This window comes from Phascolarctos cinereus, unplaced genomic scaffold, assembly GCF_003287225.1.
Source record: "Phascolarctos cinereus isolate Bilbo 61053 unplaced genomic scaffold, phaCin_HiC Scaffold_7;HRSCAF=346, whole genome shotgun sequence".
In the NCBI taxonomy this organism is placed as follows: domain Eukaryota; kingdom Metazoa; phylum Chordata; class Mammalia; order Diprotodontia; family Phascolarctidae; genus Phascolarctos; species Phascolarctos cinereus.
This window is the reverse complement of record NW_027556180.1, coordinates 172,760,628-172,786,973: the sequence shown is the minus strand read 5'-3', so window position 1 is coordinate 172,786,973 and position 26,346 is coordinate 172,760,628. Positions and strand designations below refer to the sequence as shown.

Genomic DNA, 26,346 nt, shown 5'->3' with positions numbered 1-26,346 from the left:
ATGAAGTGACTTGCCTGGGGTTATATAACCAATATATGTCCGGGGCCAGGCTTAAACCAAACCTTCCTGATTCCAAGGCCAGTACTTTATCTGCTATATCCTTCTGCCTTTCGCTATCATTATTATACTCTCCTTGTTGTTATTACTATCATTGTCCTCCATACTCTCCTGATGAGAGGTCATTCTCTAAGTATAAGGGAAGTGTTTAGAGATGAGGGATCTGGACTCTTTCAGGACCCTAGGGAGCCTGAAACTATCATGTTAGCTCAACTTATGAAATGAATAATAATCTGTTAGTCCATTTCTCCCAAAGGCCTCACTTATATCCTAAAGCAACCTGTACATGGGGGGAAGACATAATGGGCTATATACTTCAGTGACTTTTACCCCAAAATTTTTCCTGAGATTTTTTGATACTTCTGGTGTGCTTCATGGGCAGATGCAATTCATTCATGTTTTCTTAAGCAGTTTGAAATTTCCATGATCAAAACTCCTATGGTGATACCCAGCAAGATGGATAAAGAAAGCCCTCACCTAAACTAAAGTTGGAAAATCATTGGTAGGTGATATAGTAGCCAGAATATTGGACTTGGAGCCAGGAAGACCTGGGTTCAAATCCTGAATCAGATAATTAATAGCTGTATGACCCTGGACCAGTCTCTTTTGTGTTTCCAATATCATCTGTCTCACAGGGTGGTTGGGAGGATCAAATAAGGTAATAAATGAAAAGTACTTTGTATGCCTTAAAGCATAATATATATATATATATATATATATATATATGTTAGCTATTACCATTACAAATTCCTTGGTTTATACCTGGCTTTCTCCAAAAAAAAAAAAAGATGTCACATTTGAAGAATATCTTCAGATGAAGGCAGCTAGGTGTCACAATAGATGGTATACTGGTCTTGGAGTCAGGAGGACCTGAGTTCAAATCTAGCCTCTGACTCTTATTAGCTGTGCGATCTGGGGCAAGTCACTTAATCCTGACTTTAAAATATGTATATAATATCAGATTGTAATGGCTCAGTAAGGGTCATCCCAAGTTAAGTCTAGTAGCCTTAGTCTTCCTTCTTTAATCAAGCACCTTGCCTTACCCTTTGGTGTGTGGCTTCCTTCCACAGATACCTAGCACTTTATGCATACAAGCCCCAGAAGAATGATGAGCTGGAACTGCGAAAGGGGGAGATGTACAGAGTCATTGAGAAGTGTCAAGATGGTTGGTTCAAGGGAACATCCCTGAGAACTGGAATCTCTGGAGTCTTCCCAGGAAACTACGTGACTCCTGTCTCTAGGTGAGGAGAATAGAGCAAATAGTCATGTTTGTTGAATTACAGCAGTCTCCTCCAAACTTTTCTTCCAGGCCCAAAAGATAACAGAAAATGCAAGATTATACCATAATTGTAATCATTTAGAAGTCATCTTATTTGACTTTGGGAAGAATGGTGAAATTTTTTTTTAAAGGGAACTAACAGAGCTTTTTAGCTAATGTCAGACTAAATTTCCCTTCTACATTTGGGAACATACTGAAGAAGCCTTCCATGCTTGCCTTCCTAGCTTTGTTTTGGCATGAAAATACTTTAGAGGAATGCACCTAGGAAAATGCCCGGTTTTAATACAATCCAAAACTCCAGCAACCCAGACTCTCAACTGAGAGAATGCTTGTAGTACCAGTCCATTTGTCATTCCAATCTGTTTGCATGAGGGAGGGGAAGGAAGAGAGGGCTCATGATTAATCAGAAAGAACAGACTCTAGAATCAGGGGGAATGGGTTCAAATCCTTCCTTTCATAATTATAACCTTGGGTAAAGTATGTCTTTCTGGGCCTCAGTTTCCTCAACTGTGAAATGGGGGTGAAGGGCCCTGCCTAGATAGTTTTAAGGTCCTGTCTAGTTCTAAATATAATTCAATGAGATACCTTCCTGATTATATTTTACTTAGTATCTGATATATTACTTAAAGGGAGTTGACCTGGTTGGCTTTAAGGTCACTTCCACCTGTGAAAGTCTGCTAACTAGCTCGCAGACAGTAGTTAATAATAGAGGAAAAGAGTGTTAACTCATTTTGCATTAAAAATCCACAACAGGTAAAAATGTGAGAATATACTGCTTTGGATTCCACAAAAGCAGAGTATTTGGTGAAACATTAGCATTCCATAAGCATGGTGTTATAAATTGTTGGCCAAATTGTGTCCCTGTACAGTTGCATGAAATTATTGAGAAATTTTAGTGTAGTGTGTTAATTATGATCTTTTTAAATATACATGGTCTGTGCACAAAAGCAAATTAACCCAAAGTAGAGTCAAGAGTAGACTTTGCATGCTTCCTGCATTGGGCATCTGCTATTACCTTAGGCCTAAGATCATTAAGTTTCCAATGTCACCGAGGAGACATTTCATATACATATATAGATATAGATATAGATAGATATATAGATATATATATAACATTATATTATATTAAATTATTTATTCATTCGTTTATATATATTTTAAGGCAGGCTGGGTCTCCCCACCTCACCAAGGCTAGAAGTACAATACCTATTTTTAGGCCTGATCCCACCATTAATTAGCACATGCCCCATTTCTTACCTGGGCCAATTGACCCCTCCTTGGGTAACCTGGTGGTCCACATCCCCACAAATATATACACCCTCCAGGGGGCTCATCAAAGTGATGCTGAACCTGGTAGGGATACCCAATCATAGTAGCCCACTGTAGATCAGAAGTCTTCAGCTCAGGAGATCAACCAGCTAACATCAGCTTCCCCAGGATCTGGGATTACAGGTGTGTGTCACCACGTACATATGGCTGAGACAGTTGAGTTTAACAAAAAAAAAAAACAAACAAAAAAACCCCAACTGTATTTAGTACCTTCTCTTTGCAAGGACTGGGCTCAACAATAGGGAAGCCAAGGTAAATAAGACCCACTTCCTGCTTTCAAGGAACTTATATCTAATAAATTAAGTTTAACCCAGCATCCTGCATATACAACTAGGGGCAAAGGACAGAGCCAGACAAAGTACTTTGAGAAATTGGAAGATGAAAGATCACTTTCCTGTGGGAGGTTGCAGTACATGGACCCAGCATGTTGAAAGGCCACAAACAGTACTAATATACCTGAACGTGGACTAACTACACGTAATAAGTCATATTTTATAGCTCATCAGACTTACATAGAAGTTAATGAACCCCTTTTTAGTTAGGAGATTGGAGAGATAACTAAGTGATTTATCTCGGATTGCTGAGTTTACCCATCTATATTCCTTAGCCAGGGGTTCTCACACTGTGATATCTAAATCAATCAGCTAATAATTATTAAGTATCTACTATGTGTCAGGCACTATTCTAGGTGCTGGAGATACAAGTACAAAGAATGAAATAATCCCTACTCACAGTGACCTAACATTCTCATGGAATTCTAAAGGACTTTCTTCTTTGGGTTATCTTTTGGGCCACCCTGGACCAAGCTGACTTTCTCTGTCCTTCACATGTGGCATTCCATCTCTCATGTCCATACATTTGCCCTAGCTGTCCCCTAGGCCTGGAATGAACACTGTCTTCACCTCTACCTTACAGCATCCCTGACTACCTTCAAGATGAAATTTAAGCATTACTCCTGTACAATGCCCTCCCCAATCCTCCTACTGCTAATCATTGGTCCTCTTCAAGAGCAAAGGATGAGGGCAGCTAGGTGGTGTTGTGGATAGAGCACCAGCCCAGGAGTCAAGAGGACCTGAGTTCAAATCTGGCCTCAGACACATAACACTTACTAGCTGTGTGACCCTGGGCAAATCACTTAACCCCATTGCCAATCCAAAAAAAAAAAAAAAAAGAACAAAGGATGAACAACAACCCCTAGTGCCCTCCTTTTCAAACAACTTGGTATTTAATTACCATTTATTTATTCCCTTTTTATGCAAATGTGTATATATTCACACATAGAGCTCACATTCTATCTTAAAAGAGAATATATATGTCTATGTGTGTATGACACAATCTCTCCCACAGTAGAATGTAAACTCCTTTAGGCCAGGTATTGTTTCATTTTTGTCTTTATATCTCTATTTTCCAGCATAGTTCCTGGCACATTTGTTGTGGAATCATTTTTCAGTTGTGTCCAATTCTTCATGACCTACATTTTTTGGGGGTTGGGGTATTGGCAGAGATGAAGTTTGCCATTTCCTTTGTCAGCTGACTTTATAAATGAGGAAACCCAGGCAAATGGGATTTAGTGACTTGCCCAGGATCACACAGCTAGTAAGTGTCTGAGACCAGATTTGAACTCAGGAAGATGAGTCATTCTGACTCCAGGCCTGGCACTCTATCCACAGTGTCACCTAGCTTCCCAGTGCCTGGCATGTAGTAGACTCTTAATGAACCTTTCTTGACTGACCATAGGCATAAGAACTTGAAGATTCAGAGGTCCAGAGAGGTAATGTCAGATCAAGTCACACCCTTCACATGACCCATAATAGGGACAGGTAGGAAAATCGTGAAGTAGAGACAACAGAAGCATGTGTGGCAGGTGGATATTTCCCATGCCTCATCCTTGTCAAATGAGAGGCAGAAAGGAAACATATTTGAGTTCTAAATTCTTCATCCACAGTTTTGATGGCACTTTTTTAATTGGTGTGGAATAACTTCCCCAGATGTTAGCATTCCAGTGCTAGATTTTAAAGAAGAAAGATCTGAGTATTGGTTTCAAATGCCAGTGTTAGCCAGACTTATCTTCCTGAGTTCAAGACATAGCTGACTATGTCTTTTAGCTCTTACCATCCCCCCAAAAAAAATTCTCCTAATTCATTACAATCCTTACACAAAGTAACCTTGAAAGTTCACCTGCAGCTGAGCAGTGTCCAGTGACAGGAGATGTAGCAACGAATGCCACCAGTGTATTTTTGTTTCCCTTTTGGAAGCCACTTGAGTCAGTGAAAATAATTGGTTCTGACAGATCTAGAGTTGCATTTCAGTCAATGAAGATTAACACTACTCCCTCTTAATGCTTAAACTGCTCATTAACCTACATTTCTCCACCTGGATTTGACGAAATAGTTTGGCTATGAAATAAATGAGCAGAATGTGGTAGGGGAGTGCCATTTTGGGAGTCTGAGAGCTGACCGTTTCATCAAATAGATCTGAGCCTGAGCATGAAGAATCTTTGGAAGGGAAAAATATCATCATTTGTCACTTGAAGGTCTGGTTTATACCAGGCCAATCATAGCTCATTTTTCTGAGTCTGTGAAATTGTAATTTTCCATAATGTCATAGGGTTTTGCATTTAGTGGCATCTTAGAGATCACAGAATCTGAGAGTTGGAAGGAACCTCATAGGCATCTAGTTCAACTGATACCCAGAAGGAATCCCCATTATTACATAGTAGTTCTCTGTCCTGTACTTGAGGATCTTCAAGGATGAAAGACCTACCATCTCTCAAAGGAATCCCACTCTGCCTTTGTGCAACTCTCATGCTTAGGAATTTTTTTCTGTTATCAAGACTAAATTTATATTTTTTTTCATCTTTTACCCATTGAGGCAGCTAGGCAGCAAAGTGGATAGAGTGCCTGGAGTCAGGAAGACCTGAGTTCAAATCCAGCCTCAGACACTTACTAGTGACTTACTAGGTTAAGTCACTTAATCCAGTTTGTCTCAGTCCCTCATCTGTAAAATGAACAGCAGAAGGAAATGACAAACCACACCAGTATCTTTGCCAAAAAAAAAAGAACCAAATAGGGTCACAAAGGGTAGGACACAAATAAAAAATGACTCAGCGACAACAACAACAACAACAACAACAACAACGGCAATAACAATAACAACAACAACCCATTGCTTCTGGGTTTGCCCTTTGGAGCTAAGCAAAACAAATATAATCCCTCCTCTGGATAACAGTCCTTCAGTAGTTGGAGACAGCTATCTTGTACCACTCCCATCCATTCCCAGTCTTCTCTTCTCCAGACTAAATAGACCCAGTTCTTTCAACTAACCCTTGTAAGACATGAGCTCAAGGTCTTTCACTATGTTGGAGATGTATATGTATATGTATATGTATATGTATATGTATATGTATATGTATATGTATATGTATATGTATATGTATATGTATATGTATATGTGTATGTGTATGTATATGTGTGTATATATATGTGTGTGTATGTATGTGTATGTGTGTGTATATGTATATATCCAATATGTATATATCCAATACATATATATCCTCTGGATGGCCTTCAGTGACCATCAATGTGCCCAGCACAGAACACGATCTCCAGATAAGGTCTCATGAAGGCAGAGAACAGTGGTAGGATCATCTCTCTATTCCTGGAAACAATGCCTCTCACTGCATCCATTCTCTTCAACCCACTCCCAGTAGAACCACCTGGACTCTGCTAGAGAGTCTCTAAAGTCAAATAATTATGCTTCCACCTTATCTTTTCTGGAGACAGGCCTTCTCATCATTTCCTGGCCATTTCCAGACCATGGTACCTCCATTCTGGCGATCTTCTTCAATATCAATCACCATCACCACTGGAAGTACCTGGCCTCTGCTAGGTGAATTTGTTTCCCATATCTTGTTCCATGTCACTTCCCAGCCATAACCAAACCATGCTGCCTCTCTTCTTTCTAGCTTCCCTTTATTTTTTTTCATTAACAAGTGAGCTCCTTGAGGACAGGTACTATCTTACTTGCTTGTGGCACAAAGTAAGCACTTAAGAAATGCTTTATCATTCATTGAGTCAGCCCAAAATCACGTTAGCTTTGTTGACTGCCACATCTCCCTACTAACTCACACTGAGCTTGCAGTCTACTAAAACAGCCCAGATCTTTCTTAGAACAACAGCAGTCTGACTGTGCCTCCCTTATCTCGTACTTGTGAAGCTGATTTTTTTGTACCCAAATGTAAGTGTGCCCTATCCCTATTGAATTTCATCTTAGAGATTCAGCCCAGTGCTCTAACCTGTCAAGATCATTTTGAATCCTGACTCGTCTGCTGTGTTAGTTCCCATCTGCAGATCTGTTGACCGTGCCATCCATGTCTTCTCCAAGTCATCGATTAAAAATGTTATAGAGCCCATTGCCAAGCACAGATCCCAGGGGGTTCTATTGGAAATTTCCTGCCATATGGACATTGAAACATTAACTGCACTTCAGTCTGGCCAAGTCTGAACCTATCTATTGTCAGCTTGTCCAAATCTTACCATCTCATCCAAAAGAACAGTAGGAGATACTTAATCAGACGTCTTGCCAAAGTTTATGTAAACCACAGGGCAGCTGGATGGCTCAGTGAATAGAACACTGGGCTTGAAATCAGGAAGACTTATCTTCCTGAGTTCAAAGTTGGCCTCAGATACTTACTAGCTATGTGACCCTGGGCAAGTCATTTCACCCTGTTTGCCTCAGTTTCCTCATCTGTAAAATGAACTGGAGAAGGAAATGGCAAACCACTCCAGTATCTTTGTCAAGAAAACCTCATATGGGATCATGAAGAGTCAGATATGACTGAAATGATTAAACAACACCAGCAAAGCTAAACCTTATCCACAGAATTCCTCTCGTTTCCTAGTTTAGTTACCCTATCGAAAAAAGGAAATAAAAAGGAAAGGAATCGAAGTCAAGCTCACTAGCTTATAGTCTGTAGTCTCTGTTCTTCTCCCTTTTTTGGTGATTATCAGATTCAATGTTTTCATTCCTAGAGAAGGAAACTGGAACCTGGAGTGTTTAAGTGATTCTTCTAAGATTCCATAGGTTTTAAGTAGCAGGTCTAGGATGTGACCTTAGACCTTTGGTTTTCCTCTAGAATCCAGTGATTTCCCACCACCTCCTACCCCCATACTACACTGCCTTCCATAGTACATAGAGATAAAGGTAATTATTTTCCAAATGCAAACTACATAACTAGCTTATATTACAGCCCTCACAGAACTAAGTTCAACATACTAATTGTTGATATAGTACTCTCACTCCATCAACCTTAGCTTGGGATCAGTCTTTAAGATTCTTCCCTACTATGAAAATAGATTTCCTGCAGGGAAAAATCCCAAACAAGAAGGTCAGTCCCCTGCTTTTCAGTCAATCAGCTTTTAGACCATAAGTTAAGTCTCCATTTGCTCCATTCATCCTTTTCACTGTTTTCTCTTTTCTTTCACAAGGCAGGATTTTCTCGTATTCTTGGAGTGAATCATTCCTTAACATATAAAAAATGCCACCACCACCACCCCAAATGTCACCTATACAACATAAAACATTCCAATTTATTTAGGGGACATTTTAACTCCTAACTGATTAGGATAAGCAGCATTTTAGGTAGCACCACTGCGCTGGACTTGAAGTCAGGAAGACCTCAGTTAAAATCTGACCATGGCTTGGACACTTACTAGCTGTGCAACCCTGGGCAAGTTTCCTCATCTGTAAAGTGTGGATAACAATAGCATCTCTCTTCCAGGATTGTCATGAGATCAAATGAAATATTTGTAAAGTGCCTGACACATAATAAGCACTATGTAAATGTTAGCTATTATTATTATTGATTATAATCAGAAAAGAGGCAGCAGAAACTAGTAGATAGTGTGCTAGAATTTGAGTTAAGATCTGGATTCATATCTCATCTTTTACATTCCTAGCTATGTAACTCTGAACAATTTCTATGTGCCTCCAATGATCTTTTAGTATTCAGCTACTAATTCTTAATTTAAAGGGGTCATAATCTGAGTAGGTGGAATGAGTTCTGTGGAATTCATCAATTATTCCACAAGCTGATGAAATTACTGCTCCCAAAGAAAATAGTTGAAGTTACAAGATTGAAAGGAATACAATTGAGGCCATTCTTAATATGATAAGAAATATATCTAAAGACAAAAGCTAGCATTATTTGTAGGAGGCATGCACTAGAAGTTTAGACAATACATACAGAAGTAAAACAAGGATGTCTTCTTTTCCCATTTTTATTCAATGTAGTTTTAGATATGTTAGTAATAGCAAATTGGGCAGCTGGGTATCACAGTGTTTAGAGTGCCAAGCCTACAGTCAAGAAGATTCATCTGCCTAAGTTCAAACCTGGCCTCAAACAATTACTAGCTAAGTGACCCTGGGCAAGTTACTTCACCTTCTTTGTCTCAGTTTCTTCATCTGTAAAATGAGTTGGAGAAAAAAATGGCAAACTATTCCAGTACCTTTTCCAAGAAAACCCCAAATGAGATCACAAAGAGCCCGTCTCAACTGAAAACAACAGAACAACAAGTGATAGAAACTAGACAAGAAAAAGATATTAAAGCTATAAACAAAGACAAAGAGGCAATAAAAATGTCTTTGCTGATTACAAACTGGCAATTTACTTAGAAAACTCAGAGAATCAGCAAAGAAATTAATAGAGATGAGAGCTTGGGGAAAATATCAGGATGCAAAAAAAAAAAATCCATGGAAATCATACATTTCTTTTCCAAGTTTCATCTGTAGACTCCTGAGAGTTCCCCAAACCCTTTCATGGGGGCAACAAGGTCAAGACTATTTTCATAATAATACTGATATAATTTACTTGTGAAAGTACTGCCTCCTTTTCTAACTACATATCTGTATGAAGCCAGATTTTCTTCATATAATTCAACCACAATAACCTATCACAACATATTGAATTAAGAAGCAGATATGAGAATCTAGCTGTCTTTTGGTAAGCCAGACATTAAAGAGATTTGCAAAAATATGTAAAAGAATGTCACTCTTCTTACTAATTTTTTCCTTTTGACAGTTATTTTTCATAAAATATGTTTTTTATGTTTGTATGTGATGGGTTTATTATTTTTAATAAATAAACATTTTAAAATTTATCAGTTTTTATTTCAAATATGGTAAATATCAATAGATATAAGTCATATAAACAATAGGTCTTTGGAGTCCTAAGTAATTTTAAAGAATGTTAAGGGGTCCTGATACCAAAAAGTTCAAGAACTGCTGCTATATAGCAATAACAAAATCCAGTAGGAAATAATAGAAGAGGAACTCCTATTTAAAATAATTACAAAAATGTGCCTGGGAGTCAGTCTACCAAGGTACTCACAAGACATTACAATTATAAAATATTCCTTAAACAAAACTAAGTGCTGTGAAATTATAATGACTACAATTGGCCTCTGAAGGAGAGATAAGAATATGCATTCCCTCCCTTCTTTGAAGAGGCAGGACATTATAGATATAGAATATTGTGTATACTTTCAGACTTGCTTTACTTCTTAGTTAGTTTTGCTGAACTGTCTTTTTTCTCTTTCTTTTAATTCTCAGTTACAAGGGGTGATTCACTGGATAGGGAATCAGGAGGGACATTTTCAGAAATGAAAGTGATATAAAAACCAAAAAAAATCAGAAAACAATTTTTGAATAGCCATAAAATTATATCCATTTTTAGAAAAATATAAGAGTAAAGGGATGGAGGGTGGGGTAGGAATCTCTGTACATGTACCCTTAATCACATAGTAACCATCATACCAAAACCTATTCAAGTTTTTATGGGTTTCTTACACTCCAATAACCTTTAAGCCCAGTCAGTAGAATGTAAGATCCTTAGAGGAATGAGCCATTTGGTTTTTTTTCCTCTTTTTTTTCTTTTGTCTCTGCATCCCCAGTGTTGACCATAGTCCCTGATACATAGAAGTGCTCAGTGAATACACATTCAGTTAAATTTGGGGGTTTAGAAAAAAGGAAGAAGAAAGTACAGTGAATTACTAGAAGCTACATGAACTCTTCTCACAATGAGGCAAATTTTGAAGGCTCCATCACTGGACCATTCTCAAAGAACCTAATGCAAAACAGATTCACTTCTATCAGATCAGTTTTATGGCTCATGGGAAAATCATTTAATCTTTTTATTCAATTTCTTCATCTACACAATGAAGATAATATCCACATTACCAATCTCACAGAGTGGAGGTTCAAATGAGATTAAGTATGTGAAGTTCTTTGTAAAGTATAAAATACTATATAAATATCACCTATTATTATTATAGGTTTCCCTCTCTGTTGGTGTCTCACTGAAGTCTTGTCAGTGCTGCTAGAATAAATAATAGGCTTTGACTTTCCTTCAAATGCACTGTTTTAGCAAAGCCGTTCAAGCACTTTTAGTGTGGTCTTGCAAATAAGTACCAATAATGCATCAGCCCACTTTATTTTGTTTGTTTCCTCTTAGCATGAAAGCCAGTTCGACAGGTAGCAGATGCAATCAAATCAGCATTCCTTGCTCGTTTTCTGACCAAGTTCTTCATAAGGAGCAATTTTTGGAGCTGTTACAATGGTTTAGGAAAAGCCCCATCCCATCTTGACAGCTGAATGCTTACTGATGAGACCTTTTATTTTTCTATATCCACTAAACAGAAGTATTACATTCAGGCTCAAGGGACCTTCTCTCTGATTGAAGCCTCGACCCCATGTTACAAAACCATCACTTGTGAGTATGTCACTGTCATGGCACAAGACAGCCCTTTTCCAATTTGTCTCCATTCTGTTTAGGGATTGAATATTAGACAGATGTTTCCCCAACTACTAGCTGTCACCTCAGTGTCCCTGGGACCAGATATAATGTTTCTGGTTCCTCTAGCTGCTTCTTTTGGAAAACCCAGGAATCCACTACATCCCTGCAATTAAGTGTCCAGGAACAGCATAAGGAATTAGCACAGGGAGGAATATTTGAAGGTAGCTCTGCCTATTCCTTCCTTTTACATTTCTTAAACACTTTCAACTGAGTTTCATTTTAAAACTTTGATGTAAAAAATATCAGTTTCTGGTCTTGAAATTCGACAGCCCTTGAAATCCCTGATCAAGGCACAGAAATGTCCTCTGTTCCATTTCCAGAAGTTTTGGTCAAAGGCCTTTGGAAATGGAATGAAGGATGTGTCCAGACGGAATCAACTAATTGTTGGATTGCCCCATCCCTTCCATAAAACATCCTGGTCAGATGAAGCTGAGTCATTAGTTTCATCTAGATGTGGTCAGAGTTTTTTGTTTTTGTTTTCGTTTAATTTTAAGAATTAATTAGGATCATAGAACTGGAAAGGACTTTAGAGGCCATGCAGTCTAAACTAAATATCATATACATAAGGCAATGGAGACTCAGAAAGGTGAATTGATTTGTCCACAATAACAGGTAGTAATTTGTAGAAGCTAGGTTGTGAACGTTGGTCCTTTGACTCCAAATCCAACGTTCTTTTGACTTTGCTTTCTTCCCTAAAGCAAAACTCTGGTGTTTCCTGATTCATTTTTGGTAAAGGTTCATTTCTCTGTTATGTTCTCCAGAGCATTCCTATTGAGAACAGAGGCATCATAAAGTTTTCTAAGAGCCGTCTTATTGGTCTGGTCTCATCTAAGAATGAACACTGGGCATTCATTGTTTGAGTGTGAAAATTTCTCTCAAAATGTTTTCATGACTAGACCTTCCAGGACCATTTACATGACCTTCTACTTTTAGGTCCTACAAAGAACTGATGGTGTTTCTCCCTGCAGATGACCTGCCTGGTAAGTCTGCATCAGAATCCTTTCACCTTATTCCATTCTGCTTTATTACGCAGGGTTCCTGTAGGAGGAGTTGGGCAGCCTCGAAATAGTATTCCTGGAGGGTCTCCGCTGGCTAAAGGGATGACAGGAGCTGCTCTTCCAGGAGGTGGAAGCCTGACCAACCCGGCCACTACTGTCAGACCCATTGTTCCACTCACTGCACCTCAGACCCATCCCCAGCACCAGGCAGCTTCTCCTCCTATGAGCAATTGTCTGAGGCATTCAGCTCAGCAGACAGCCAGCCAGGCTCGAAGTGTCATGCAGATAGGTATGTATGCTGATTAACTCGTACCTGTTACTTCTTGTTCTGTATCATCAGGGTTTGACAGACAGGAGTTCCTGATGCATAAGCCTTTTGAAAAAAAAAATTTTTTTTGACCTATCTCTCGGCCGGACTACTGTAGGGGGAAGTTTCATTTGCTTATCACAGTCATAAACTTCTGTTAATCTTGGGGAAGTTTGCTTGGTTTTATCAAATTATTCCATTGCAGCAGCTGAAACAGATTAGAGAATTTACAAATATTTACCCTTTTATTGTAGCCAGAGAACAGAATCAACTAATAAGATTAACACTGGCGCCTACAGTCAACCCATGGATGAGGCAATCGTTGTTCAATCACACATCACTTTCCATATGCCATCTAGTTCCAAATCTCCCAGTTAGGCAGTATATCACAGAGCAGGTGATAAGGAAACCCCAGATCTCAGAGGGGCTCCATCTCAGGAAAGTATCTAAGAACCTGACGTGGGAGATTGAAGAAGGTGGGTATCACATTGATGTTTTTTGTTCATGTTGCAGCCTCATCCACAGCCAGACTGACACTGTTAAGAGGACTAGCTTGCCTCAGGATGGCATGAGATGAAAAGAAATAATGGGGTGGGTCTTGGAGGCAAAAAAAAAAAGTAAACACAGCTTGTTTTGAAAGCAAAGTGTTGTTCTAGGGAAGACTATGTGAGGCTGGAGTCCTCTGAAGATGCTAGGGGCCGATGTTGCATAATGATCTTAAGATGCTGAGCTAAGTAGCATGGTACTGTCAGAGTAATAAAAAACACGTGGATGTAACTTTGTCCCTTTTAAATGAAGCAGATTTTCCCTTTCTTTCTCTTTCCTACCCCAGCCTATGAAATGGTTGGTTGGCTTGAATTGAAATGATCGCTATTTTTAAGTATGTGAAGGGCTGCTATGTGGAAGGAGAGATGCGATTTGGCCTCTTTGGCCTGAGAAGCCAGACTAATTTCCCCAATTGGAGAACAAAGGCAATTCTTCTTAAAAAACAAAAACAAAAACCGTGAAGCCATATACCCAGAGGGGATAGCCTGTAATCCCACCAGAGTGATGACTGACAGAATCAGAGAAACTGGGGTAAACATATCACTGTTCATAGAGCTGGCAGAGACCTGAGAGGATCATCTTGCCTAGTGTATACATGGACAGACATCCCCACTACAGCATTTTCTGACAAGTGGTCATCTACTTAAAGACTTTCCAGTGATGAGGAATCCGATGAGGAAATCATCCAAGAACAACCTTTTCCATATTTTATTGTTGTTCAGTTGTTACAGTCACGTCCAACTCTTCATGACCCTATTTGGAGTTTTTTTAGCAAAGATACTGGAGTGGTGTGCCATTTCCTTCTCCAGCTCATTCTGCAGATGAGAAACTGAAGCAAACAGGGTTAAGTGATTTGCCCAAGGTCACACACCTAGCAAACATCTGAGGTCAGCTTTGAAGTCTTCCTGACTCCAGGGCTACTACTCTATCCACTATGCCACCTAGCTGTCCCTTTCATTATACAGTTCTAATCGGGAGGCAGTTTTTATTTCATACTCTGCCAAAATCTTCCCCACTCATAGCTTTCATCTGTTGCTTCTATGTTGTTGTTGTAGGTTTTTTTTTTAATTTATTTTTCTTAACAATCATTTATTTTAAATTTTGAGCTCCAGATTACTTCCCTCCCTCCCCTCACCCACCCATTGAGAAGGCAAAAAAAAAAAAGGGATATAAATTGTCCATATGAAATCATGAAAACATTTCCATATTAGCCATGTTGGGGGGAGGGAGTAAGAAAAATAAAGAAAGTGAAAAATTATACTTCAATCTGCACACAAAAGTTCATCAGTTTTCTCTCTGGATATAGAAAGATTTTTCTTCATGAGTCCTTTGAAACTGTCTTGGATCGTTATCTTGAACAGAGTAGCTAAGTCTTTTACAGTTGACCATCATTACAATATTGCTGTTACTATGTACAATGTTCTCCTAGTTCTGCTCACTTCACTTTGCATGAGTTCATATTAGACTTCCCAGGTTTTTCTGAAACTATTCTGCTTGTCATCTCCTACAACACAGTAGTATTCTATTATAATCATATGCTACAACTTGTTCAGGAATTCCCCAATTGATGGGTATCCTCTCAATTTCCAATTTTTTGCCACCAGAAAAAGAGCTGCTATAAATATTTTTGCTATAAATAAAAACATTTTTGTACTTATAGGTCTTTTTCCTTTTTATTTGATCTCTTTGGGATACAGACCCAGTAGTGATGTTGCTGAGTCAAAGGATACAAATGCTTTTATAGCCTTTTGGATGTAGTTTCAAATTTCCTTCCAGAATAGTTGGATCAGTTCACAACTCCACCAATATTGTTTTAGTGTGCTTTTGCAACAGTGCATTTCCACATCCCCTCCAACATTTATCATTTTCCTTTTCTGTCATATTAGCCAATCTGATAGGTGTGAAGTGTTGTTTTAATTTGAATTTTTTTAATCAATAATGATTTAGAGCATTTTTTCATATGACTATAGATATCTTTGATTTCTTTGTCTGAAAACTTCCTGTTAATGTCCTTTGACCATTTATCAATTGGGGAATGACTTGTATTTTCATAGATTTGATTCAGTTCTCTATATATTTGAAAAATGAGGCCTTTATCAAAGACACTTGTGAAAAATTTCCCCAATTTTTGCTTTCTTTTTTTTTCTTTTTTTTTTCTTTTTTTAGGCAATTGGGGTTAAGTGACTTGCCCAAGCTAGTAAGGGTCAAGTGTTTGGTCTGAGGCCAGATTTGAACTCAGGTCTTCCTGACTTCAGGGCCAGTGGTCTATCCACTGCGCCACCTAGCTGCCCCTTTCTGCTTTCTTTATAATTTTGGTTGCATTAGTTTTGTTTGTGCAAAAACTTTTAAATTTAATATAACCAAAATTATCTATTTTATATTTTGTAATGCTTTTTTTATCTTCTTTGGTCCTAAGTTCTTCCCTTATTCATAAATCTGACAGATAAACTATTCCATGCTCTCTTAATTTGCTTATGGTATCAACCTTTATGTGTAAATCATGTACTCATTTTGACCTTATCTTGGTATATAGTGTGAGATGTTGGTCTATACCTACTTTCTGCCAGACTGCTTTCTTTTTCTCTCAGCAGTTTTTGTCAGATATCAAGTTGTTGTCCCAAAAGCTTGGATCTTTGTATTTATTAAATGCTAGATTACTATGGTCACTTACTACTGTGTATTGTATACCTAATCTATTCCATTGATCCTGCACTCTATTTCTTAGCCAGTACCAGATTGTTTTCATGATTACCACTTCATAATTCAGCTTGAGATCTGGTACTGCTAGGCTATCTTCCTTAATATTTTTTTTCATTGGTTCCCTTGACATTCTTGATCTTTTATTTTTCCAGATGAATTTTGTTATTGTTTTTTCTAGCTTTATAAAATAATTTTTGGTAGTTTGATTGGCATGACACTGAATAAGTAAATTAGACTGAATTGTCATTTTTATCATATTTGCTCAGCCTACCCATGAGTAATAATATTTCTCCAGTTGTTTAGATCTGTCTTTATTTGTGTGAAAAGTGTTTTGTAATTGTGTTCTTATAGTTCCTGAGTTTATCTTGGCAGGTAGAATGCCAAGTATTTTATACTGTCTACAGTCATTTAAAATGGAATTTCCCTATCTCTTGCTGCTGGATTTTGTTGGTAATATATAGAAATGTTGATGATTTATGTGGTTTTATTTCATATACTGCAACTTTGCTAAAGTTGTTCATTGTTTCAGCTACATTTTTAGTTGATTCTCTAGGGTTCTCTAATTATACTATCATATCATCTGCAAAGAATGATAGTTTTGTTTCTTCATTGCTTTTTCTAATTCTTTCAAAATCTTTTTCTTATTGCTATAGCTAGCGTTTTTGGCATAGTACTGAATCACAGTGGTGATAATGGGCGTTCTTATTTCACCCTAGATCTTGTTGGGAAGGCTTATCCTCGTTATAGATAAAGCTTGCTGGTGGTTTTAGGTAGATACTACTTATCATTTTAAGGAAAGCTCCACTTATACATGTTCTTTCTAGTGTTTTTAATTTATAATATTATTTCATTATAATATTATTTTTCATTATAATATTCTTCACATTACTTGTTAACCAATCATAGTCAATTGCCACCCTCAGGAACACTCACTCTTCCAAGGGCGTGTAAGTTGAGTGGATTCTATGAGGGGTCTTTGGCATTCAAGAGTGTCACTGACCCCTTCTATTAATTATCTGCTAACATGATTAATAAGTGATTAATTACCCAGAAACTATGTCTCTCAGCATTTTATGTATCACACTTAGGTCTCCTTGAGTCCATTGCTTCATCCACTATACCACAGCGCTTGGTAATAATTAGTTACCCTAGAAAATCATTCAACTCTCCATCAAAACAGCTGCATCTATAGCAATGATAAGTAAGAAAAAATCCTCAGGTATATAGTTAAAGCATGTATAAAAATCCCTGATTGGGAGTACTAATTGAGTGTAAATAATTAAGTGTGATATTTTGTCAGAAGTTTTTTCTGCATCTATTGAGATAATCATATGATTTTTTGATATTGATATGGTCAATTATGCTGATTGTTTTCCTAATATTGAACCAGCCCTACATTCCTGGTATAAATACCACCTGGTTTTAGTATATGGTCTTCGTGATATCTTGCTGTAATCTCCTATCTAGTATTTTATTCAACATTTTTGCATCAATATTCATTAGGGAAATTGGTCTACAATTTTCTTTCTCTGTTTCTGTTCTTTCTGGTCTAGGTATCAGCACCACATTTATGTCATAAAAGGAATTTGGTAGGACTCCGTTGCTTCTTGTTTTGCTTTCTCCGGCCAAAGAAGCCAAACTGAGTCCCTTCTGCCACATGACAGCCCTTCACATGCTTGAAAATAGCTATCATTTACATTCCAGCCAACCAGCGTTTGTTAAATGTTCATTATGGGCAACACACTGTGCCAGATGATAGGACTACAGACACAAAAGTAGAGTAAACATCGCCTTTCAGGAGCCTGTGTTGTAGTGGAAGAATCCATGTGTACAGATAATTAATACAAGTTCATTTGAAGGGGAAAAGTGCACCAATGCATCCTCCCCTTCTCAGTCTTCTAGTTCTCCTAGTTGTGTCAGTCTAGTGTTATATGGCGTAATTTCGGCTCACCTCTCTATCCTGGTTACCTTCCCCTGGGTTTACTACATTGTGGCAATATCCTTCCCAAAATATGTTGCCTAGAACGGAATACAATATTCTCTATACAATCCAACAAAAGCAGAGTACAGAGAGACTAATCAATTAAAGTATATACTGTGTGCCAGGTATTGTGCTCAACGCTGGGGATGTAAACAAAAAGAATGAAATAATCTCTACTGACAAGGAGTTTGCATTGCTTTCCTCTTGCATTGGCAACCAAAGATTCTCATTTCAGCAAGGAGAGAGAGACACAAAGTACTGTATACCTAATATAAGGGTAATGTTGGGCATATTTTTAAGGTAGGTCCCCAGGCATATCTTCCTAGTTCTCTATACCTCCTGCTTACCGTTCACTCTCAGTCAGGGATTTTTATACATTATCTCAATAGATGCAGAAAAGGCTTTTGACACAATATTACACTCAATTATTTACTCAATTAATTACCCCTCAATCAGGGACTTTTATACAGGCTTTAACTAAATACCTGAGAATTTTTTCTTGCTTACTATTGCTATGGATGCAGCTCTTTTGGTGCAGGCTTGAATGATTTTCTTACCTAGCACTGTGGTATAGTAGACAAAGCAACAGACTCAAAGAGACCTCAGTGTGACGTATAAGAAGTTTGAGAGACATAGTTTCTGGGTGATTAATCATTTATTAATTATGCTAGCAGGTAATTAATAAAAGGGGTCGCTGACACTCTTGAATGCCAAAGACCCCTCATGGAACCCACTCAGCACTTATATGCCCTTGGAAAAGTGTTCCTGAGGGTGGCAATTGACTCTGATTGGTTAAAAAGTAATGAGAAGAATATTATAATGAGAGCTGGGTTTATTCTAATGAGGGGCTAGAGGACATGACTCTGATCACTCAGTTTTGGTCAAAGAGACTTACCTATACCCATATCACCCATTTGGCAAAAAGGAGAATCCACATTTTCCCAAACTTGTTTGACTAAAACACAATGGGCCAGAATCCATCAATTCACCTAAACTAAAATTTCTTTACCTTTCCATCTGAGTTTTCCCTTTCATTATGAGCTCTGTACTTCAAAGTCATCCTGAATAACCTACAGGGGCTGATTTCTGAATAAGGAAATAGAAAAGGGGAAAAATCCTTGGTCCTAATTCAATAATTAGCTATTAATACAAGAGAGTAATAATCATTTCTCTCATATATATATATATGTGTATATATATACATATATATACATAAATATATATATGTGTGTGTGTATATATATACATAAATACATATATATGTGTGTGTATATGTATACATGTACACATATATGTATATGTGTGTGTGTGTGTGTGTGTGTGTGTGTGTATATATATATATATAAATTGCAGTCAAGTCATTCAACCTTTCTGAGCCTCAGTTTGGCTATCTGTAATTGGGATTTATGATATTTAAGACTTTGTAAGGTACCATATCACACCTATCAGAATGGCCAACATGACAAAACAGGAAAATGATAAATATTGGAGAAAATGTGGGAAAATTGGAACACTAATGCATTGCTGGTGGAGTTGAGAAATGATCTAATTATTTTGGATAACAATTTGGAACTATGCCCAAAGGGCTATAAAAATGTGCCTACCCTTTGATCCAGCAATAGCAATTCTAGGGCTATATCCCAAAGAGATCATGCAGATGGGAAAGGGACCCACATGTACAAAAATATTCATAGCAGCTCTTTTTGTGGTGGAAAAGTATTGGAAATTGAGAGGATGCCCATCAATTGGGGAATGGCTGAGCAAACTGTGGTATATGAATGTAATGGAATACTATTGTGCTATAAGAAATGATGAACAGGTTGACTTCAGAAAAACCTGGAAAGACTTGTATGGTCTGATGCTGAGCGAAGTGAGCAGAACAAAGAGAACTTTGTGCACAGTAACAGCCACGTTGTGCAATGACTAATATTGATAAATTTAACCCTTCTCAGCATTACAAGGATCTAACACATCTCCAGAGACCTCGTGATGGAAAATGCTATCCACATTCAAAGAAAGAACCATGGAAGTTGAATCGCTATCATTTTTTTTTCTCTTCTATTGAGTTTTGTTTCCTCTTTCTGATGGTTCCTCCTATTGGTTTTAATTTTTACTTACAACTTCACCAATGTTAAAATATTTTTAATAGGAATGTAAATATATAGCCTATATCAGAGTGTGTACCGTCTTGGGGAGGGTGGTGGGGAGGAAGGGGGAGAAAAATTTTGAACTCAGAAGCAAAGGGAAGTGATTGTTGATAAATCAAAATAAACCCAATAAAATTCTTAAAAATTAAAAAAAAAGACTTTATAACACTCTACCTCATGGAATTGTCAGGAAAGCACATTGCAAACCTCAAAGTGCCAGAGGAATGTAAGTTGTTTTGGCCAGGGAATCATGGAGAATGAGAGGGGAGAAAGGCCATGGGAAGTACCTTTTATTCCATGCTTAGGAAAGTACTTTGTTAAATCCCTTTCAGACCCAAACAAGGGAGATGAGACCAACATATTATCACTAAGTACCACAAGGTAAGTATTAGCATCAAAGGATCTGGAAATGATTGGTTGTGTAGCTATACCTATTACAATGATAACTAGATGCCTTGATGAGTATTCCATTTTAAAAATAAGAAAACTGAAATAGGTTAAAATGATTCCTGAGCATATATATCCACAACACCAGGGCTCAGTTCCCTTTGCTGCCTCAACTTAGATGCACTGTCACCTTAGCAAGTTAAACTAAAATCCAGTCTCAGACACCTCCTAGTTGTTTGAACTTGGGCAAATCATTTAACCTCTTTTTGCCTCCATTTCCTCAACTGTAAAATGGGGGTAATAATAACAGCACCTTCCTGCCAGGGTTGTTGTAAAATTAAATGAGATATTTAAGCTTTGAGCACTGTGCTTGGTACATAGGAGATACTGTAGAAATTATTATTATTATTATTATTGTCGTTACATTCCATGCTCCCTCACCCAAAGATTTCTACTTTCTGCAGTTAAAGAGGGGGAAAATGTGTTGACAGTACAAGTAATGGATTGTTCTCTATAATAATAGCATATCTCAACTAGCACTGACTCTTGGGGATACAGAGAAATTAAATCAACATTCTCATCTCAAGGCAAAGTCAGTGAATTTTAACAAAAAGTCTAAGAGTCATAAAACAGAACTAAAAAAGAACCTTAGAAAGTACCTTCCAGTGGTTCTTAACTTCAGGTCTGGTAATTTATGTGTGTGTATGTATATGTGCATGTATGTGTATGTGTGTATACAAGTTATTTATATATGTGTGTGTGCATATATGTGTGTGTGCACATGCATACATATATACACATATGTGCATGCATACGTACATGCATACATACATGCTGTTGTTATTCAATTGTTACAGTCACATCCAACTTTTTATGAACTCACTTGGGGTTTTTTGGGCAAGACACTCTGGAATGATTTGCTATTTCCTTCTCCAGCTCATTTAACAGATGAGGAAATTGAGTCAAACAGAGTTAAATGACTTGCCCGAGGCTACACAGCTACTAAGTACCTAAGGTCAGATTTGAACTCAGGAAAATGAGTCCTCCTGACTCCAGCTCTCGCTGTCTATGCACTGCACCACCTCCTCGTCTTACTGTTGTTACCGTTTGGTCCTTTCAGTTGTGTCCGACTCTTTGTGACCCCATTTGGGGTTTTCTTGGCAAAGATACTAGAATGGTTCACCATTTCCTTCTCCAGCTCATTTTACAGATGAGGAAACTGAGGCAAACAGGCTTAAGGGACTTGCCCAGGGCACACAGCTACTAAGTGTATGAGGTTGGAATCTAATTCAGATCCTCCTGATTGCAGGGCTGGCACTCTATTCACTATACCATCTAGAAGCTTTTTGTACTTCAATATAATTGATTTCCTTTGTCATCCTTTATCTCTTGTTCTAGAAATATTAGGAGTCCACGGGCTTCATCAGCCGTCAAAGAGGTCCATGACACAAAACAAGGTTAATAATTCTTGTCCTAGATGAGTGAATGAAGACTGTGGTGTCTGGGCCAAATCCAGCCTGCAGCCTGTTTTTGTACAAGCCTATGAGCTAACAGTGTTTTCACAGTCTTAAGTAAAGTTTTATTGTATTTTTAAAATGTAAAAACCATTAAAAGTTCACAGGGTTGTACAAAAACAGGCAGCAGACTAGTTTCCTGATCTCTGCCCTTGTCTCACTCCTTTTTATTTGCAGATGACAAAACCAAGGCTAAGAATCTAAGGACACACAGCATGTCCACGGTAGAACCCGGGGGTTGGCTCCCAGACTAATGCTGTTTATTGTAGCAGACAATTGTGATTTCTTCAAATGGTTTTCACTAATTCTTTCTTCTAAAAGTAGTCTAGTCTCTATAAGACAGTAGTGTTCCACTCCCTCATCCTAGTGGCAGAAGGACGACAGGGCAAAATCCTTACAAAGTGAGAGGCTCTTGGTTTCAAGGAGTTCTGTATTTACTGAAGGGAACTGGGATAGCCACAGGGATAAGACCCTGGTGAGCCTCTTCCATTACTCTCTCTCTCTGTGTGTGTCAGTAATCTGATGCTTCAAAGGAAAATAAAATTTCTCAATGTATTTTTGACCAGCAGGAGGGCACTTCAGGTCAATACAAGGTTGGGAAATTAAGGATGGAGGTAAGGAGAAAGGAAATCACACCTGACCCTCCCTGGTAAAAAATCTTAAGCTGACTTGAGCTATATAGAATAATAGGTTTGGGTATTTTATGGTTGTTTTTAAAATCTATCCAGCATATTATTGGGTTATGCCTCTTTTTAGTTCGTGATTTCCACGCTATCTTGAAAAGAACACTTCCCAATAATATCCAGTCCATAACATCTGGTAGAATGGGCTTTTTCAGGAAAGGTAGCTGAGGGTTTCCAAGCATGCCTTTCCTATATGCAGAGGAGGCACTTAATGGTGAGTGAATGAGTGATTGTTCTTTACATAACAGGTCACATTTGATGCAGAAGCAATAGAATAACCTAGTAGACCACATCCAGAATATGGGGGTGGACTGCAGTAGACCCCTTTGACTATCAAAATTTCATGATTTGGGGGGATGAGGTTTCTGTGGACTATCATACCTCTACTCTTCCCTGGATGATCAATATTGTTCCCTCCTATCTGAGTGATAATCAGTTTAGATGAAGAAGAGTTCAATCATCCAGAGCAGATGTTCCCAAACTTATTTGGCCTACCATCCCCTTTAAAAACAAAAATTACTCAGCACCCCACCCTGGAAATCTACTTTCTTTAACCCTTTAATATTTTTTAAAATTTGCGTCATTTCAAAAAATATATATTTTTCTGTCTTAAATTTCATCTGAAGTTTAATAATTTAATAATGTATTGTAAATTTGTGGTGGTTTTCCTACATTGAAATTTTGATGATGCAATATTGTGTCATGTAACCATTTAGTAACATATCGTAAACAAGTTATTACATATACATATTCTTGCTGATGCATGCTGGACTTCCCGACAACACGCTGCATTGTTAAGACCTATCAGCAGACATGAACGTTGATCAGTTATAACTTGCATTTTGTGTGTTTATTTGGAAAAATAATGCAATTACTACAACACTAACTCTGTTACACAAGAGGTGAAACATATATGAACAGTTTTTCAAAATTATCTTCTCTTCTGTCCTAATCCTTCCACTGTCCCCTTATTTTTATTCAATGCCCCCAATTGCACCAAAGGCCACCTCCACCCCCCTGAATTGTTCCAGCGCCCCTGCAGGGGGGTGATATCACCCACTTTGAGAATCTCTCAGAGAGAAACAAATTGCCCCCAAGAGAGCTTCCCATGCAGATCACAGGACTGTCTCTGAATGGATTGAATGACCCAAGTGGCTTAATTTCTATTAATCTACATAGTCACCTACCCCTCTTTCTTTGTAAATTAAGGTGCTAAATTCTGCTAGGGCTCACAATGCTATAAGGTCTTATTATAATCCAAAACCCCCAAATCATTTTTGGAGACATAAATCAGCCTTTCTCTTTCATTCCCCTTGAGCAGCAAGAACTATCAGTGCTCCAGTGAGTCCCAGAGAATTCATGATCACATAATTAGATCTAGCAAGCTATTCCCACACAGCTCTGTGAGAGGGAAAAGAGGCAGAATTCACAGATTGAGTAGGCTTTGTTTGTTTTGTGAAGTTATTTAACATCCCCAGCAAATGCTGTTAAGATTTATGAGCACATTATATATTCAAGTCATATTCAGGGGTTGAGAATAGTGTTTTTATTGTGTGTGTGCGTTTTTTTTTTCCATGTTGCTGAAACCATGAATGCCACAAATTCTGGTGGTACAAAATAATTACAGTGTGGTATGTAATTTTTCCTCTGGCACAACAATACAATAATGTTCAAGTTTAAATTGTATAATGTTAGATTGAGTACTTAATATGAAATAACATCTGTTGTTACAACCTGGGCTGACACTTGTGTCAAACTGAAGTCAGGTTAAAACAGTTATTATCATGGGGTTCATTCTCTTTCCCCTTTTTGTTTACTTGGGTTCAGTAAGAAGATTCTCTGAAATTTTCCCTGTCTTGAACAGTAAAGGGATTAACTTTTGGCGCCACTAGGGTGAATTTGATCCATTCAAATAGGAGACTATGATGACTTTTAATTATTTGGGATTCCTAATATCTTTAAGAGCATCCCACTGAACATTAGAGAGGTGGGTTGGCATCTCTGTTATCTCTGGTTTATAGCTCAGAACACTGAGACCCTTAGAGGGCCAGCTTTAGTGTAGACCTGCCTTTCTTTTTCATTTGATTTAAGGAACAGAAAGTACTGGAACCCTTTTGCTGTGAGGTAGGTAATAAGGAAAAAGGAGGTCCAGTGTGACGCATTAAGCCCAACAGGATAATGGGACCCTTGTTCTCACCATGAGTCCCTTCACAGCAATCAAATACTCAATAGAAAGCAATGGATAAATTTTGTTTTGCCAAAACAAACAACACATAATCCCCCCAAATAGCATAATTTTTAAAAAGGTGATTGCAAGCAATTGTACACATATTCTTGTTATTTACCATTTGTCGAAAGACAGAAGTGTGTGCTTTACCTTTAGCAAGGCTCTCTGTTGCTCAGCTGTTTTCAATCATGTCCAGCTCTTCATGACCCCGTTTGGGGTTTTCTTGGCCAAGATACTGGAGTGGTTTGACATCCGTCTCCTTTTGTGAGGTAACAATGGTGGATTTAATTCAGGTTATGTTCCTGTTCATTGTTGTTTTCATTTGCATAGCTATGGTCAGTATCTACTGGTTGTTTCGATTGGACTTTCTCCTTTTGTAATTTTATGACAATGCAAAGTAATAGGAAGACAGACTTAGAGTCAAGTAGACATAGCAATATGGTAGGGTGGAGTCAGAGGACTGGGTTCAGGTACTTCCTCTGCCATTTCCTACCTGTATGATCTTAGACAAGTCACTTCTAACTGGACCTCCATTTCCTCATTTGTAAGATAAGGGGGTTGAACTAAATGAGCTCCTTTCTAGCTCTAAATTTGGAATACTATGATTCTGTAACTCCTTTCACCAATGGTATCTAGCTGTGAAAACACAGCCAAGTCATTTGATCTCTTTAAACTCAGTTTCTCATCTGTTAAGCGGGAATAATAATACTTATACCTACTCTCATAGGGTTATTGAGAGATTCAAATTAGATGGTAAATATAAAACACTTTACAAATCTTAAAACAGCTATATCAGTGTCAATTATTATTATCAGTTTCTTCAAATTCATTCTTTGGGGATTTCCAGTGCCAAGGTGGAGGAGTGAGGAAGGAACCATCTAAAGCCCCCTCCTCCAAATGCCTCTCTAAACAACTAGAAAACTGCCTCAGAATTGATCTAGGAGTAGAGAAGCAGCTTACCAACATGGCAGAAAAGGTCTCATTGGAGTGGAAGGGGAGCTAGGTACAAGAGTAGCAGTAGCAGCAGCAGCAGCAGCAGCAGCAGCAGCCAGTCTCACAATAGGGGGTCTGCAGCAAGGTGCCAAGCCTGGGGCAATCCACCAACAAGCCAAAACAGAGAAAGAAAATTATAGACCAATTTTCCCCAATGAATATTGATACAGAAATTTTAAATAAAATACTAGCTCAGAGATTACAGCAATATATCACAAGGACCATACACTGTAACCAGGTGGGATTTATACTAGGAATGCAGGACTGGTTCAATGTTAGGAAAACTCTCACCATAATTGACCATATCAGCAACAAAACCAACAGAAATCACATGATAATCTCAACAG

The 26,346-nt window shown here is 38.0% G+C and overlaps 1 protein-coding gene across 2 annotated transcripts in view; it reads left to right on the top strand.

Moving 5' to 3' along the window:
* Positions 1-26,346, top strand: part of SH3RF3 (SH3 domain containing ring finger 3) — a 571,324-nt gene that overhangs the window by 454,594 nt on the left and 90,384 nt on the right. For both annotated transcript variants that reach the window (XM_020965168.2, XM_020965166.2), the window contains 2 exons: positions 1,128-1,298; positions 12,550-12,803. In XM_020965168.2, the coding sequence (XP_020820827.1) occupies positions 1,128-1,298; positions 12,550-12,803 (425 nt within the window). The remainder of the gene's footprint in view (positions 1-1,127; positions 1,299-12,549; positions 12,804-26,346) is intronic.